The sequence below is a fragment of the Numenius arquata genome, chromosome Z, assembly GCF_964106895.1.
Source record: "Numenius arquata chromosome Z, bNumArq3.hap1.1, whole genome shotgun sequence".
NCBI lineage: Eukaryota > Metazoa > Chordata > Aves > Charadriiformes > Scolopacidae > Numenius > Numenius arquata.
The window spans coordinates 59,272,837-59,290,600 of record NC_133616.1 but is presented as its reverse complement, the minus strand read 5'-3'; the positions used below and the strand labels follow the sequence as shown (position 1 = coordinate 59,290,600).

General features: G+C 36.1%; 1 protein-coding gene across 1 annotated transcript in view; it reads left to right on the top strand.

The window, feature by feature from the left end:
• The window catches only part of CHD1 (chromodomain helicase DNA binding protein 1), a 54,799-nt gene that overhangs the window by 10,088 nt on the left and 26,947 nt on the right, over positions 1-17,764 (top strand). The window contains exons 3-11 of the mRNA XM_074166142.1: positions 8,152-8,356; positions 9,393-9,497; positions 10,798-10,865; positions 12,793-12,942; positions 13,237-13,520; positions 14,896-15,121; positions 15,933-16,033; positions 16,289-16,467; positions 17,514-17,641. Of these exons, the coding sequence (XP_074022243.1) occupies positions 8,152-8,356; positions 9,393-9,497; positions 10,798-10,865; positions 12,793-12,942; positions 13,237-13,520; positions 14,896-15,121; positions 15,933-16,033; positions 16,289-16,467; positions 17,514-17,641 (1,446 nt within the window). The remainder of the gene's footprint in view (positions 1-8,151; positions 8,357-9,392; positions 9,498-10,797; positions 10,866-12,792; positions 12,943-13,236; positions 13,521-14,895; positions 15,122-15,932; positions 16,034-16,288; positions 16,468-17,513; positions 17,642-17,764) is intronic.

Genomic DNA, 17,764 nt, shown 5'->3' with positions numbered 1-17,764 from the left:
GAAAATTGCTGAAACTCAGAGCAAAGGTAGGAGCAGTTAAAGGGAAACTTTTAAATTCCTTGTTTCTTAGTTCCCCCTTAACTGTGAGGGGGGGACAAATGTGAGTTTCTTCTTGAATGCTTGTGTGTGCAAATGGGTGTACCTTTTCTTAAATAATTCTACCTTTACTCTTAGGGTTAGCATCTAGCATATTAGGATTTAATCTGAATTACTTCTCATGTAGAAGAGGGTCATAGGTAATCCTTTGAAAGGGATTAGAGATTTAAGTTCATTTTTAATAACCAAGGCTTGCTTAATGTGTCTGGGTTAGGGAGAAAGGAAGACTTCTCTCCATTACATTTATTTTTTTTTATCCCTTAGTGCAGTAGTCTCCAGAATTTCTGTTTCTATACTCTTGTCAATAAAAAATACTTGAGCATGCACCTCTGATGGATGTATAGTTAATTTATAAATTACACACATGTACTGCTGTACTAATACTTACATTACAAAACATTCACAAGAAATAGAAATTTTAAAAGGATGAGATAAAGATTAATATTTGAAAATACTTTATTAATGGCAAACCCCCTTTTTGTTCTTACGGAAAAAATTATTGGGTATTCTTATTAAAATCTTGGTTTAACACTTTGTGATACAGTGGTTTGAAGATACAGGTCTAAGTTCAGTTTATTTTGATACTTTTTTAATGGCTAGTATAGCTGAAAAAGACACACGGATCCAAATGGAAGAAATGCATCGTTAGCTGTGCTTACTAAATCATGATACTGGTTTTTTCAATCCCATCAACTAGTTATGCAAAGGTTTTTCTTAAAATTTGTCTAATAAATTTCCGTCTGGCCTAGTGTCAGTCAGTTCTTGCAAATTAATCGGAAGGATTTATGCAGTTTTATGTTTTTAACAAATGGGTTTGAAACTCACTGAAACTCTTTGGAACATTTTTAAACATCGTTTTTGGCAATAAAATCCCATCATCATGGAAGCCTTTCTCAACATGTGTTTTCAAAATGCTCTCGTCCATAGCATGAGTTTCTTTCTTTCAGAAAGAGCAGTTGCTTTCTTATTGTTAAAATGTCACCTTCACCTGGAAGGGGTACACTAAGTCTGTTTATTTTTTCAAAAATGTGCTAGGTAGCATACTACTGATGACCATTTGTTTTCACAGAAAAGGTCAGCAAACTTGGAACACTTGCCTCTTTTGTGTGGTGTGTGGTGTGTTTTTTTTTTTTTTTTTCCTCCAAAAAAACCCCCACAAACCAAACCCAGACCCCACCAAAAACTAATCTTCAAGGTCAACAATGGTTTTAAGCAGTGAACCTCCTTTGGTAAAAAAATTTTTGTAGTCACTTCCCATCTCATTACAAAGTATTGTAAAAAATTTACCATCTAACAATGTTCTTTTCATAAAATTAACCACATCAATGACACCTTTTCACACTTTTTACTCTTCTGGCTCCAGATTCTTTGCTGCAATAGCTTCCATATTCTCGATGCAGTGGATGAATTTCATGTGTGGTGCTGTCTCTACCACCGTTACTAGAACCTGGTTTTTATTCCAGTCAAAACAGCCATTCCACCTACTCCATCAATGGTTACACTTGCACAATTCTTTCATAAAACTTTTTTTTACATTAGGAAAAAAAAAAATGTTTACTGTTGAGAACGTATCTTTTCTGATACCTCTTTCCTTTAGCGGCTCACAAAAAAGTAGTTTTTTGTGCATTTCATCACTGAAACAGAATGTAGCAAGTAGCATAAGTTGGGATATGTTAGAAGCATCTGTACTTTCATCCAACCATAGAGCAAACCTCCTACAGCACATGATTTGTTCTAGTACTTGTTTCTTCAAATCTTCACCAGTGTTTTCTATGTGTCTTTCGACAGTGTTTGCTGACCAAGAAATGCACTTTAGTTTGCCACTATTGTTTTCCATGCACTGTTTTAGCCATTTTTACAGGAGCAAGAAGTAGATTCTCCAACAGTATGGGGCATTTTTGTCTCTCAGGTAAAAGAACCTCAAAAGAGGCTTCTAGACATTTATCAGTAAATATAGTGAAATTTTGTGAAGTGCAGGATTGAGTATCACATGACTTGAAACATCGCTGGGAGAAACAGAGGTTTGTCTTTGTGTTCTGGATGGTTTGTTTTCAAATGTTTTGCTGATTGTGATGGCTTCATACTATCATTACCTAGTGTCTCGATGCACAGTGTATGCTTAAGGCGAAGTTAATTGTTAACAATAGTGGATGGAAATAGCATATTTCATATAGTCTTGATAATCCAGGTATTTTTGGTCCAACTTCTTGTCAGATGTAATTAGATTGTAATTGTTTTTTGTCTTGCATGTGGATGATGAAGAGCTTGTCCAGGAGTAGAAGAGTCAGCTCTACCGTTTTTTTGGTGTTTGCTTGCAGTATTAGTGTTATCTTCAGTCCACCATTTCTTCACGGGAATCTTTTAAAAACACTTTACCATTTTGTGAGGGTTAGTTTGGTTAAAACTAGGTAATATAATCCATAAATCCACCTAACCAGGCAGAGGCAAACAGCAGTATGTCGCATTGCACAGAAAGGGAATGAAGGCCTGATGGTGCTGCTGTTGCCCCTCTGTGTTGTGGAGCGCAGTGTCCTCCAGGGTGCTTCACCTGCCACGTGTGACACAGGACCCTCAGACATACAGACTGAGTGAGATTACAAAAATTTAATACATGGATTGACACTGGCAAAGCTGAATTTGTGGTTTGATTTGTTTCTTTTTTTTTCCCTGGGTTGCTGGTTTTTTGGTTTTTTTTGGGTTTGATTGGTTTCTTGTGGGTTTTTTAGATTAAGAATAAATCTAAATAGAAGTTCCAGTATTTTCTTCAGATACCCCCATGGGTTGTCTTGTGCACCTCCTGGGTGTGTGCACCCATCTTTGGAGACCACTGCCTTCCTGTGCCAGTAGTTTGGTGAATGACAATGAAGTGTGTTGGGGCTGAGAGAGGGGGGAGCTGTTTCTTTCATGAACACCTTTGGGCTAATACTGCAGCTAAAAGATGGCTCCTTAGAGGATGGTAAAGCCTTTAGTTAAATTCTGGCATTCCTCACATCAGTTAGCAGAAGGATGGATAGTCTTTCTCAGCAGGGAGGCTAGCTTTTAGAGATATGTTTCTCAGTGAAGTCCTGAGGCAGGGTGACTCTGGGTCCTGCTCATGCGAAAATGAGAAGCAGTGACTCATTGTTAAATTTTATATTGATCAGCGCTACATGTAAAACACAAGAATAAAAAGCCAAGTACAGATAATGTCCCAGTGATTGTACATCTGCAGAGGCAAAGTGCTAGAAAAGGTTGGTCTCTGAATGCTGAACTGATATACCAGCAGTGTGCTGTATCATTCATGCTGAATAGAAGTTGAAATTAAAAACTACAGCTACAGTAGTTTTCCAGTAAGACTTCATTTTCAATATGTTGTTTTTTCATTATACTTAAGAAACATGGCTAGAAAATGCCACAGAAACGTTTTACTTTTCCATTTGTTATGAGAGGAAAGGCAGTTCTTTATTCTTCTCTTTACGTAACACTTCTTCCTTTGTCCCCAGTGAGTCTTTACATATTTTGGTGGCTTTCTTGATTTTTAGAAAAAGTTAGCTAAGTCTATGTTTTTACTGCTGCTGCTTTCTTACAAGTATTATTTAAAAAAACAAATAAGATGCTCCTTTATATCAGAAGTTGATGGGTAGTCTGACAAGTCGGTAGTTTGGTCTGATGCTGGTCTAAAACTGCTTCCCATGAGAGATAAATAAAACCAAGAAAAAACCCAGTTTTCTTTCTTTCTCTCTGTCTTGTAGGTACTTTAGAGATAATTAAGAAATAAGTCTTAAGCTGAAAATTTCCATTCAATTTCTGTTTGAATAGGTAGCTGGTCCTGATAGGCTGTAGAGAGGTTTTGTGGTGTTGATACAGAAAGGTTTTCTTTTAACTGCTGACGTTTCCAGATGGTGTGATTAGGGAATGAGTTTTCCAAGTTTATTTTTTTCCCCTAGTTTAAGAAAAAAATTCTGAGAGCAGAAGCACTGACTTGGTAGAGGGAATAGCTGAACTAAGTTCTCTGTTCTTCAGCCTTCTCATGATAACACCTGTGTTAGTGTAAAATCACTTGGAATTGAGTAGTAGTAAGGTTTTCTTTAAAAAAAAAAAAAAATCAGTGTCATAGTTTGAAATTATGATATATTATTTTGCACATTGTGAAAGAAGATTATCGTCAAAAGGGCTAAATCAAACTTCTTGGGTTTTTTTAGTATAGAAAAAGCAAGGACACAGTCTGCACCCAGAAGTGTGTGGTGTTTTAATATTGGCATAAACATGTTCTTGTTTGGATCTTTGACTGCAGTAACTGAAGTGATAGGGAGAAAATTGCTATTTTTCTTTTTAACATTGAAAATATTTTCTATGCTGAAAACTGAGCACTTAACCTGTAGCTCTTACTGTATGGTGTGTGTTTTGCCTCAGGTTTCCTGTCATTGTTACTGTTGATATAAAACTTTTAAATTTCTCAGAGGAAAGTCCTTTGTTGTGTGGACAGTTGAAGCTATTGGGGATTTATAGGTGTTACATGTCAAGCTGTGCTTCTCAGTACTGTCTCAACAATCTGCAATGTATCTTTACTGCATATGTTTATGCAGAACTTACTCATTTATTGCCCCATCTACTACCTCCTTTGCAAATAGCAGCTTCAGGTTTCTGGGCTTTAGTACTGTCTTAGTAGAGGTTGTGCCTCCAAGTCAACAGTCTGCTGAAGCTCAGATTGAAATCATATGAAAGGACATGATGAAATAACCATTCGTTGATAGTCCTCAGAGCCTATCAGTTACTTGTCCCATGGCCAGTGAACAGTAAAGTTCTTCACAATTCAGTAGAAATAAAGTCACACCTGTTAATCTTACCTGTTTTTTTGTATGTGCTGTAGTTGCATCAAGACCTGTGGGAGTATGTGGTGCACATAAGGAAGTGTACAGGCAGAAACTCTAGTGTAGTTTCACACTTCTGTATTAATTTGGATGATTAGACTTGAAGTAAGCTCTGCCAGCATAGGCTAGTCTTGCTTGAACTCCTATAGTGCTTTTTATGAGTTAATATCAAACTGTTTTTAAGCATGTATGAATACTGCCATACCATCTAAAGAGTTGATAAATGCTTCTCTAGTTTCAAAACTGCTTGCTGCTACTCAGTTTGTCTTTTCACATGTCCTTGTGCTGATTTAACACTCTGGGATAAGAAAGCTTAGTAAGACTTTATTGATGCTATGGCCTTTAGATTTTGTTTCTCTGTTTTCCTTTGTTCTATGTACCAATTAGCTGTTAGTCTACAGTGGTGATCCTGCATTGTCCTTCGTACATGGCAACCCGAAGTCAGTTGTGGTGAACATTATTTGTTCTTTCTTCTTGTGTCTTGTAAATCCCTTTCTTTCTCTCCTCATCCCTTGTACTTCTACCTGCAGGTTTGGTTTGTAGTCTTGCATTTATTAGTAAGGTGGTTGAGTATTGACTTAAAGATTTTCACTCTTGTCAGGTGTTACTGTTAGTTGATATGCATTTGGTTCTATTAGTCTGCTCTTGCCCTTATCAGGCCGATTCATTGTGAGAAGCAGGGTTTATGAAATAGCTCTTACTTTGCTCGTCCTGCTCATAAGCCTAGTGAGAATTTGTTCCCAGACTCCCAGCTTTGTTGAGATCTCATAGGCAAGGTAAGGAGTTACATGTTTTGTCTGAATAGTGAGTATTCTGTGATCCACATCTGTTGAGACGTTGTTAGTACTTAACAGAGGCCTTACATGATAAGCTAGCTGATCTTTTCATAAAGAAAAAGATTTTGAATTAGTTGGGTTTTTTGCATCCAGCTCCAGAACTATTAGCATTATCTATTAGACTTTTTTTTTTCCTCCTATCCCAGTCCCTTTGTTTTTGAACTTGCCACTTAATTTCTATGTTCAAGAACCACTTAATATTTCCCACCAACTATGAACCTAGCTGATTTGACTTTTGCTTACTTAACTAAGTAAAAAGTATTATTTTTTTTCCCTGTAATCTCTCCACCATTCTCTCCTGTTACTGGTTTACATGTTTTTAATGTTGGCAAGTTGTTTGACCAAGATGGCTTATTTCAGTGTCAGTTCGCCCATGTTACCTTAGAAAAAAGGTACTTTGTTTTGGTTGCCTCTGGCTGCATGTGCCATTGAACCTATGGTTAGCGCTCTATTGGTGTGTATGAAATGTTTTACTGCTGTATGGAAAGCTAACTTAATTATCATCCTTATGGCTTAGTGTTTTGCATCTTTTTTAGATTTGGTAATCCACATTATTACTGCTGCCTTTGAGCAAGCCTTGTCCTGCGTGGAAGTATTTGATTCCCTTCCCCCCTCCAAGGTTATGCTGGATTTACACATTTTTTGGTGGCTTTGTGGCAATGCGACTTGGCTGGCTGGTATTTACTTGTGTCTCAAGATTTCTCTATGCTGAGTTTTCTTTTATTGCTCTTCATTTATAGTTAGCGCTGACTTCCACAGCGCTTCCCGTGACATTTACTTACGGCACTTTGCTACGCTGAGAAATGCTGTTTTTTTATAGTGGTCTGATTTACCCAGCATTAAATGTAAGGTAATATTTATGTACAAGAACACTATCACAATTAAAATCGTCATGGAGTGCCGTTAATTTCTGGTAAATTGTTTAAACTTCAGTTCTATTCTGTAACGGGTGCCCAGCTTTATTTGGGGAGAGAGGGTAGTGTTGTAGCACCATACCTGAAGTAAACCTTTGATGACAGAAATAGGAAGTTTGGGAGCAGACTTGTTGCTTCCCAGTTTTCCTCTCCGCAGGTGCGAGGAGACCCAGCAGCAGTCTCCACATCTCCCCCTTCAAAACAAGGAAGCTTCACCATGGTCGGGTTGTTTCTCTTTCTCTCAAAGTTGACAGTTGCAGATGGCTGACTGAGGTACATTCTACAGGGCTCTGTTTAGGAATAGCTTCATTTCTTCTTTACTGGTAGAGTTTTGTTGGCGTTAGCAAAAGCAGAAACAGGACTGATTTTTTGGTTTGTTTTGTGGTTTTAGAAAGGTGCCAATTAAGTATGTTCTAGGGCAGAGGATTAGCAATCTGCCCTTTCCCCCCCACAGCTGACGTGTCAGCCAGATGAGTTGTGCTAGCAAAGATCGTCTAAGTTTTGATACCAGGTTTTGGTTCTATAATTTTCCATTCTGGCCTCATGCTTACTCTTTTTTTTAAGTGTTTGCAGCCCATGTGTACATAATTTGAAATTATTTTGCTCTATGGTGGTATGAATCTGGTGGGTTTTTTTAATAATATCTTTGAAATATGGTAGTATTAACCTAATGAGGAGTCTTATTAAAGTTTTAACTCAGCTACTTTGTGAAGTTGTTGTAGAAAACTAAATTTTTCTAAGTTTTTGAATTGTCATAAAATAAGTATTTATCTTTAATTATTGTGCTTTCTAAGTATGTTAAATCTGTTGCAAAATTAATATACAGGTGGATAATGTGGCAGCTCAAGTGTATGCCAAGGAAAACGCCACAGCCGGTGACACATTCAGAGTTGTCTGCATGGGGAATTTTGCTGATGTTACTGTAGCAATAAACACGATCTGCACAGCTTTTTTTTTTTTTAAGTGAGAGATACTTCTAAATTTTTTTTTTTTTTTAAGGAGTACTGCTGATCTATAAATATTGAAAACAATCTTTTACATTTTAGTAGGACAGGTCTTTGTGGAGTAGACTTAACTGTTAAGAGGTGTGTATGTATCTATGGGGTTTGATGGAGCTAAACAAGGATTTTGGAGCGTGTGGGGGTGGAAGGTTTGCGTCGGTAAGAAACATTTCTGCTGCTTTTTTTCCCTTACTTTACTTCTCGATACTAATTTGAATGTTCTTGATTTCTTTTAGGCTTCACAAAGAGTATGTGATTATACTCTGAATTCTCATTTCTTGTTCATTTTTAACTTTATTCGTCTCAACTTATTTAATAGACTGCATCCATTTGTGTGCTACTCATTTATCTGGTCTAACTTAATTGATTTATAGGTGAAGCTAAGGCATTTTTTTTTTCTTTTAACCCTGTTACCTTGGCAATTGTGTAATAGCGTACTAACTTCTCATTGCAGCCAGTCAGACGATGATTCCGGGTCAGCATCAGGTTCTGGATCTGGTTCAAGCTCTGGAAGCAGTAGTGATGGAAGCAGCAGCCAGTCAGGCAGCAGTGACTCTGACTCTGGTTCAGAGTCAGGCACTCAGTCAGAGTCAGAGTCTGACACGTCTAGAGAGAAGAAACATATTCAAGCGAAACCACCAAAAGTTGATGGATCTGAGGTAAACAAAATATAAATGAACCTGTTGTAAGGGAAAAAATATTTTAAAAATCTTTCTGTGTGGCTAGTCTCAAGAGCAGTTTTCATTTTAAAAAAATAAAAAGAAATGATGAAGTGTTTTTAATTAGGTTTTAACTTGGTTGGCTTAGTAAATGAGTGTGTTTATCTGTCTTAAAAAATGGGCTAAGTTTCTCAAGGATAAGTACTTGAATTGATGCTTTTAAAATTCTCAAGTTTGAGTTAAGTGCTTACCTAAATTTCATCATACAGAAGCATGCACTAATTTGCTGGAACTTAAGGAAGACAAAGGCACACATAATGTTGTTATTTCTGAAATCCTATTTTTACATTATTTCTCTAATCCCTAGTTCCCTTGTATCAGTAAATGATTGTGTAAAAATTTCAAGCTTACATACAGTTGGCTTTCTTTATCAGTAAGTTAGCTAAATTCAGGAAAAAGTGGTGTTCAGAAACCTCTTAAATCCTATGGGCGAAAATTACCTGCACTCTCCTGTGTTATATGAACCTAATTGGGGTGGTAGACCATATTTATGCAAGGTAGTCATATATTAGTTACTACCAGAATTGAAGATTGTTAAGGAGTCTCTATTATATTTTTGTTCATGTACTTCATTATTACAGTATAAAAAAAAAACAACACATCATCATCTAAGTGGTCTGAAAGGATTTATCTGAATCAGTTTAAAAATTTACTTTATAAATGTTTTACCTTAAAATACGTAATTTATAGATAATAATTTATAGACTTTATAAATGTTTTACCTTAAACCTACACAACTATTGTGCTGTAGAAATTGTCCTGGCAATTACTATATAACATTCTGTTCTGTGGAAATGTTACTACTTTAAAATGCTATCTATTATTACTAGTGCATGCAGTATTCTGTAGTGAATTTTTTTAATTGATAAAATTAAGATCAGTCTTAATAGCTGTGCTATTTAGAAGAAGTAAATATGTGGTAAACTGGAGATTTTCAGTATGTTTAACTGACTCTTGCATCTCTATTCCTGTTCAGTTTTGGAAGTCTAGTCCAAGCATACTTGCTGTGCAAAGATCAGCAGTGCTCAAGAAGCAACAGCAACAACAAAAGGCAGCCTCCTCAGACAGTGGTTCAGAAGAGGTGAATAATGTAATTTAGATTTTTAAAATGTAAACATGCCTGTCTCATTATCTCATATGTTAGAATAAAATTGCAGAGAGCCAAGTTATATTCTCTAAGTGTGCTTAGAAATCTGGTTTTAGCCTACAAAAGTAACATTCAAATAACTGACATTTTTATAAAGAAAAGTAAAAATACCTCTAGTTACTCATTTTCAAGTGAGTTGTGCCAAAAATATAGCAGCCTCTATTATGTGGTATTTTTAGGTAGATATTCTGTGATGTATGGGCAAAATTTTCAAGCCACACAGTACTGACTTGCATTGTATTTTTGGCTTCTTGAGTTTTGTAAAGACAGTTAAAAATGCTGAAAGATTTTTTTCAGCTTGTTTCTGTATAAAGGTAGCTGCTATAATTTTCAAAAATTCTGTATGGAGTAGAAAACTCCTTTTTTTGCAATTTTTTAAACTTTTACTATAAAAGAATTCTTGTACTTTTAGAACAGCACCTGTATTCTAGATATTTTAAAACCTAAATCATATGCTAAAGAGATGTTGACTTTGTGCAGAGTAACATCTTCAGGACAGTAGTAGCTATGAAATGGAATTTATTTTTAAAGCAGCCTTTTTCTCCTTCACTATGAAAACTGCAGTCTAGTCACACTCATTTGGTTGGATTTCTGATTTTGTCTGGTTTAGCAGCTCATCATTAAGACTTAAACATAGAACTTAATCACGTATCATTAAAAGGTTAATTTACAGCTGTTTTTAAGTACTCTCTTTCAGAAGGATGTTTTTCAGGATAAATCTTAATCTGAATTTAAACTTAATCCTGATATTGGTTTTAGGAAAATCTAATTTTAAGAGGGTTTTTGTTTTTCCTTTGAGCATAGAGAAAGAAGAAACATGCTATCTTCAAAATCTTCCTAAACAGGTGTTTAAATATGAAAGAATGTTGAAGGTCAGAAAGTTCCTGAGGGTAGGAGATTTTATTAGGATTGTGATAGAACCATCATCTTAGAATTTAGGGCAGCTTAAACCATCACTGTTTTTACATGGGCACGATGTTTACTTTTTAAGATGGGGTTTTTTTGTGATGTTCGTTAGAGCTATGCTGACACAAGGTATGGATGGATAAATACAAGAACAGTAGTGGTCTTTATCTCATTTTGCATTAACAGCTACACTGGGGGCGATGAAGAGGGTAAAACATGAATAATATGCCTCCAGTTTGAAAGTGGGAGCTGATTTATCTGTTTGATGTTAGAAGTACTTCATTCTTTTTGAGGTAATGATGTGGTGGTTTTTTTTCTTCACTTGCAGGACTCATCAAGTAGTGAAGATTCTGCAGATGACTCATCCAGTGAAACCAAGAAGAAAAAACATAAAGAGTAAGATATTTTTATAAGTAATAACACGTAATTTTTTTGTCATAGTGACATATGCTTATAATTCATGCTTCATTTCTCCACACTTGAAATGCTTAAGTTCCCTTTTTAATTCATCTTGATTTTGCATTTCCAATTTTTGATAAACATTTTGGAATATTTAAAATAAACTCTGAAAGGAACATCTACATTGTATTAATTTCTCAGCAAACGACTCTGCAATATTGTTCAAAAACATTCATCAGTGCTTTTATTTTCAAAATACTTTGTTGCAGTTTATTTTTGAGCTGAAGGCTGTCCTTAAAAATTCTTGTGGAAATGAGAAACTGCTTAAGCAGATTGTCTCACAACAAACTTAAGTTAGAATCCCATAGTTAATGCCAAATTCTTTTGGTGTCCCCCTACTTACCTTCCCCCGGACGTGCCTAAAAGTTGCTATAGTTCTGACTATAATTAACTTTACTGGCTTGCAAAGAATTTTGACTGCAAATAAGCTCCTTCTAAATGATAGATCAAAAAGTTGTGAAAAGGATTATACATTGTTATTGTGGCAGTGAGATGCCAATTCATAAATCACTTCAGTGTTCGAGATTGCCAGTATAATATCTTAAAGAAATGGTAGTTGGGGGGTGGGGGGAAAGAAAGGGGGAGGGGCACAAAAAAATCCTGTACTAACTATGCAAAATGGTACTTCCCTAGCCATGAGCTGTCATTCACAGTCTTCTGTTAGTTAAGAGTTTGATTGCATCTGATAGCATACTCTGTTAAAGGAAGGATATTAAAGTTTAGAAACCCATAAGCAAATCATTTTGTATATCTAATGCTTGAGTTTTTGTCCTATGGCTCTACTGAACAGTCTGCAGTTGTTATCTGACATGCAAACTGGACATTTCTCAATATTTAACTTAGTACATGATCTAACCATAAAGGATGGTGCTTTATATCTGTTTTTTTAAATTTCCAAATAAATGCAGGTCATGGATTTGTGTTAGTGTTATTTTAACTTACTGTTTGCAGAAAAAGTATTCTAATAAGACATTCTGTACCGTTGGCCATGTGCCGTCTGCACAATAGACATATATATGTGTTTGTCTTGAATGAGTGGAACAATGGTAATGTGATTTCTGCCAGGACTCAATGTCCTGGAAGACAGGAAAGAGAGAAGAAGAGAGGGATCAAAGGAGTGATTCATAGGCTTCCTGATTGGAAATCTAAGGAAGAGATTTTTTTAGTAATATTCCAGCTTTGAATATTATTACTGCTGTAGCACTCTGGTCAAGTAGACCTAAAACTGATGCTAGTATAATGATCTTGCAACTGGTTGTGAAGCACTGATTGGGGAACTCATTGGGAGCTTTTGGGCACTAGTACCACTCAACAGGTTGCTGCAATTCAAATTTTTCTGGGTGTTTCTCAAATCTGCTTCTATTATTTTTTGATTCTTGTGCAAAAGTTGCTGATTCTTTACGTGGGCCACAGGGACCATAGGCATTAGACAATATGGAACTCCAGAATAAAACATGACAGTCCTTTATGATCTGAGCATATGTAAGTTCTGATAAATATGTATCTTTCCAGTTAGACTTGTTAAGTGCTTTGTTTTCTTAATGTCATGTTAACTCATTTCTTCATGGTAAAATTTATATAGAAATCCAGATTTTTGTTTTGTTTGGACTTTACATCTACTTCTTGATAACAGAAAACTTAGTCCATTGAAGCTACTAGGCATTTTTACTTACCTGTTATTCGTTGGTGACAATTTTCTGTCTCATCAGCTGAAGTAACTGTTAAAAGATTTTTATATCTGTAAAGAGTTTGTTGAAATTACAGCAGATAACCCTGTGGATGAATACATGATTTAAAATAAAATTAATTTAAAAAATTAAAAAAAACCAATGTAAGTTACTCTTTTGTCTTCCAATATGTACAGTGAAGACTGGCAAATGTCGGGATCAGGGTCAGTATCAGGAACTGGTTCCGAGTCTGAATCGGAGGAAGATGGGGAGAAAAGCAGTTGTGAAGAGAGCGAATCTGACTATGAGCCAAAAAACAAGGTTAAAAGCCGTAAGCCTCCAACCAGGTAAGAAGTTATGCATTTGGATACTGTGGTACTATTTCTAATAAGTGAGTATTTACTACCAGTATACTTGCAAATGAAAACATTAATGCTTATTAAAAAAAAAAAGAGTTTTTTTTTAAAGCTATATAAGGTGTTGATATACTAATGCTTTCTAGTGAATACCTCTTCCTGTCTGCTGCAACTGAAATTGGAGTAGCGGAGCATTCATGAAATACATGTGTTCAGAGAGCAATAGAAGATTTATAGATGTTCCTGTTTAAACATCTTTATTGTGTATACCTTATTGTCTTCAAGAATTAAGCCAAAAAGTGGGAAAAAAAGTGCAGTACTGAAAAAGAGGCAACTTGATTCGTCGGAGGATGAGGAAGAGGAGGAGGAGGAGGATGATGATGATGATTATGATAAGAGAGGATCTCGCCGCCAGGCAACAGTTAACATTAGTTACAAAGAAGCTGAAGAAACCAAGACAGATTCTGATGATTTGCTGGAAGTTTGTGGAGAAGATGTCCCACAAACTGAAGAAGATGAATTTGAAACTATAGAGAAGTTCATGGATAGTCGAGTTGGCCGAAAAGGAGGTATTTTTATTTTTTTTGTGGGTATTCTTAAGATTCTAGAGTGCATTGTGGTGCAACTTCAGCAAATGTTCTCAGTTGTAGATCACCTCTGGGGTATATAAACATCAATAAAATGTCACCTTGTTTTGTCTTTTGTATTTGTAACCATGTTCCTTTTTAAAGTCCAAGCGTTGCAAAGTAAGATGTAGAAGAATTGCACATCTAAGTAGAAAATAAAGTGGAAAATAGCTCTGTATTGCATAAGTGCATACCATATTGTTACACCAATGTTTGTACCATTTAGTGATACTTGCTCAGTATATATCATATACAGTGGAGTGGAGAAAGTGGACTAGATAGGAGAGCTGACTGTTAACCTGAACCCTGAAAGGGTTACTCTTAAAAGTATTTTGTGAATAGTGGTAGGCAGGTCGTATTTCTAGTGGTAATGGGATGCAGTGTCTAGCAGTTCTGCTTTTGTGTTTGAGTCTGAAAATTAGGATTCTAATTATAAAAACAAACACACAAAAAATCCCCACAACCTTAGGCCCCTTGCACTTCAGAGCTACTTTTCTCCATTAGTTATATCCAATCTTTAAAGTTTGTGACACATCTCAGAACTTGCACTCTTCTTCCTTTCAAATTTCTTGTCCCAAATGCTAGCATATCCTGTTCCAATGCATAGAGTAACTGCTGTAGTCAAAGCCTTTGGAACTAGCCTTCTTATATTCTTCCTGCCTGGGTGATGTTGCTGTTTGCGTTGCGTTGCTGTTGCCACACTCTGTGGCTTTATCTGGCCCCTGCAGCTTGCTGGGCTCATTTCCTTACCTGGTTGTCCTCACAAATGAGCTTGTTTCCTGCTGCTAGTATACTTCAGCTGTGATACAGACTGTACTTAATTAAAAATTTTCCCAGGTAAGATAAAAAAGGCAGAACAAATAGCAAAACATGTTTAGGAAGAAATAGATTTATAGTATCCCTTAGTAGTAGGTTATTGATGTCTCAAGGCTGATCAGGCATAATGTCAGATGTCTTTTGTATGCTAGGAGATGAGAGTAATGTAATAGAAAAGATGTCAGGCAGCGTTAGTAGAGTGTTCACTGGTGATCACTTTAAAAACTAGGAATACAAAGAAAATTCTCATGAGGAAAGATATTGTAAGTCAAGTGCAGAAGTTAGAGTTGCTTTTTTGATTCTCTTTTTACTACTTGAGCATGTGTTAACATATCTACGTCATAATAATCCAAATAAGATTAATGACATGAGAGCTATAGATAGTAGTCAAGTATAAGCTCATCTAAAAGTATCACTAATTACGTTCTGCACTACATTTCTTACTGGTTAACTTATGACAATGCACACTTAATTAGCGCTTATGATGTGGTTTCTTCCTCAGCCACAGGTGCTGCAACCACCATCTATGCAGTTGAGGCAGATGGTGACCCAAATGCTGGGTTTGAAAAGTCAAAGGAGCCAGGAGAAATACAGTATCTTATTAAATGGAAAGGTTGGTCACACATCCATAACACTTGGGAAACTGAGGAAACACTGAAGCAACAAAATGTTAAAGGAATGAAGAAACTGGACAACTATAAGAAAAAGGATCAGGAAACAAAACGATGGTGAATATTTTCATGTAGACTTCCATAATATTTGTTTTGTAACAATGTACATGTTCTGTTGTGTTTCTGAGCCTTATTATATCCAGGGCATCCTGTCTATGCAACACGAAGACAGACTTTAATAGTTGAAGCCTCCTTAACATGTTCCTTTAACATAACCTGAATCTGGTTTTAGTGTGTGTGTGTGTTGTAAATGGAGTTTTAACAACATGGGTAATGTTTAAAAGTAAATAATAAATTGTGCTTTTTACTGATTTTCTTGTTATACTTTGGTCATAGTTCTTCAGGAGTCACTGCAGAAATGGCTAATGGTCCAAGAAAATATTACTTTAAAGAATTCAGTTTTCTTGGCTCAAAACAGAGGTTCAAGCCTGAGAACAAAAACCTGAAGAAATCCATACATTCTAAAGTAACTTTTTTGGTTTCAGTTTTATTAGTCTGTTTAATATACTCAATGAATACTGGTGGGATTTTTAGTAACTTAATCACAAGATGAATTTGTATAGAGTGAGCCACTGAATACTGTTCCAGTAAAGTACACTACTTACTGTTGAGAATAGGTACTCTGAATTAGCTGCATGACTAATACCACCAGTACTGTGTCTCTTGATAAGCATTCTCAGTCATTAATAATGAGGCACCAAGGCCAGATTCAACAGTTCTGTAGTAGGAATTTTTAAGTTGTCCCTTCAAAGAAGTTCTCTAAGCAACATTCCTGTCATGCTTACATTCATAGCTTTAGAGTTGCCAAATTTTCTTAGTTTTAGAACTATACAGTGTAATAAGTGTTGTAAATTAATTCCCATTACAGGCTGAAAAATGCTTCTCCAGAAGATGTGGAATATTACAACTGCCAGCAGGAGCTTACAGATGATCTGCATAAGCAATATCAGATAGTGGAAAGAATAATTGGTATGTTGCAAGCTTGCAGACAGAAAGCAGTGTTGAGAATAATCTATGTTCACTGTTTATATGTTGCTTTTGTAGTTAAGAAATTTAGAATATGAATATCACTAACTTTTTAATTGAAAACTAAACTTTGAGTGAAAAGTTGTCATGGTGTCTGTGTCATGAAGCTAGCTTGTTTTGTCTTATTACCTAAAATGAGTATTTTCATTAGATACAGAAATAAAATGCTGATCGGATATCTGTGGTGCATTTCTGCAGCTCACTCAAATCAGAAATCAGCGGCTGGTTATCCAGACTACTATTGTAAATGGCAGGGTCTGCCTTATTCAGAATGTAGCTGGGAAGATGGTGCGCTCATTGCCAAGAAATTTCAGGCACGCATTGATGAGTACTTTAGTAGAAATCAGTCCAAGACCACTCCCTTTAAGGACTGCAAGGTGAGTACGTAATTTGCAATGGATAAGTTGTACTGGGTCTGGCTGGGATGGAGTTAATTTTCTTTGTAGCAGTCTGTATGCCCCATGTTTTAAATTTGTTACCTAAACGGTGTTGTTAAATATTACTGTTTTGGTGGTTGCTGAAAAGCGTTTGCACAGCATCAAGGCCTTCTCTGTTTCTTGCTGTGCCCTCCCCACCATGAGTGGGCTGGGAGAGAACACAGTCATTGCAGCTGACCCTAACCAACCAAAGAGATACTCCATGCCGTTTAATGGCATGCTTAACTGTAAAACTGGGTGGGTTATGAAGGGGGTTCGAAAGTGGCTGTTGCTTGGAGATTGCTGGTCATCAGTCTCCTGGTGAGTTAATGTGTGACTCCCTTTCTGTCTTTCTGTCACTTGCGGGTTGTTTTGGTGTTGGTTTTTTTTTTTTTCGTTGTGTATTTTTCTTTTTGGGTGTTTTTCCTTCACCCAGTAAACTCTTTAGGTTGACCTGCAAGTTTTTCTCACTTCCGCCCTTTCAATTCTCTCCCTTGTTCCACTGGGGTGGGAGTGAGCAAGCAACTGGGTGGTGGCTTAGCTGCTGGCTAGGTTCAAGCCACCGCATCAGCTGTGATAAAAAAAAATGTGAAAATGTTCTAAGAATCCGGAGATAAGATACATATTTGAAATATTGTTTGAAGGTTGCTCAGAATAGTAATAATGATATGTATATAGTCATATATATGGAAAATATCACTACTAAGAGCAGCTTTTTGTAGATAAAAAGTGTTTTTACTGACATTCAAAGATGGGCTTGTTTAGTATTGTAGTTCATTTTAAAAATAAACTTTGAGTTGATGTGACTCCCATTGTGAAATTTAGATTAGCAATCAAAGTAATTTCAGCTTGCAAATTGCTTGGTATTTTTATATGGCCTAGTTTTCATCAATGGATAAAGACTAGACTTGGTGACCCAGTAGATCCCTATTGCTATTTTCCTATGGGAAGATATTTTGGTAACTTCAGTCAGTAGTGATGACTGATGATCAATTTGCTTTTGATAGGTTCTAAAGCAGAGGCCAAGGTTTGTTGCACTAAAGAAACAACCATCATACATTGGAGGACACGAAAGTTTAGAGTTAAGAGATTATCAGCTAAATGGATTGAATTGGCTTGCTCACTCCTGGTGCAAGTAAGTGTAGTCTGAAATCAGTTTTCTGTTTGTAAATAGTAAGCATTTATAAAACTTTGATTTTTCTGTATTTTTTTTTTGAAGTTGGAGGGTTTCGTACAGTAACCTCAAATTAGAGGTCTG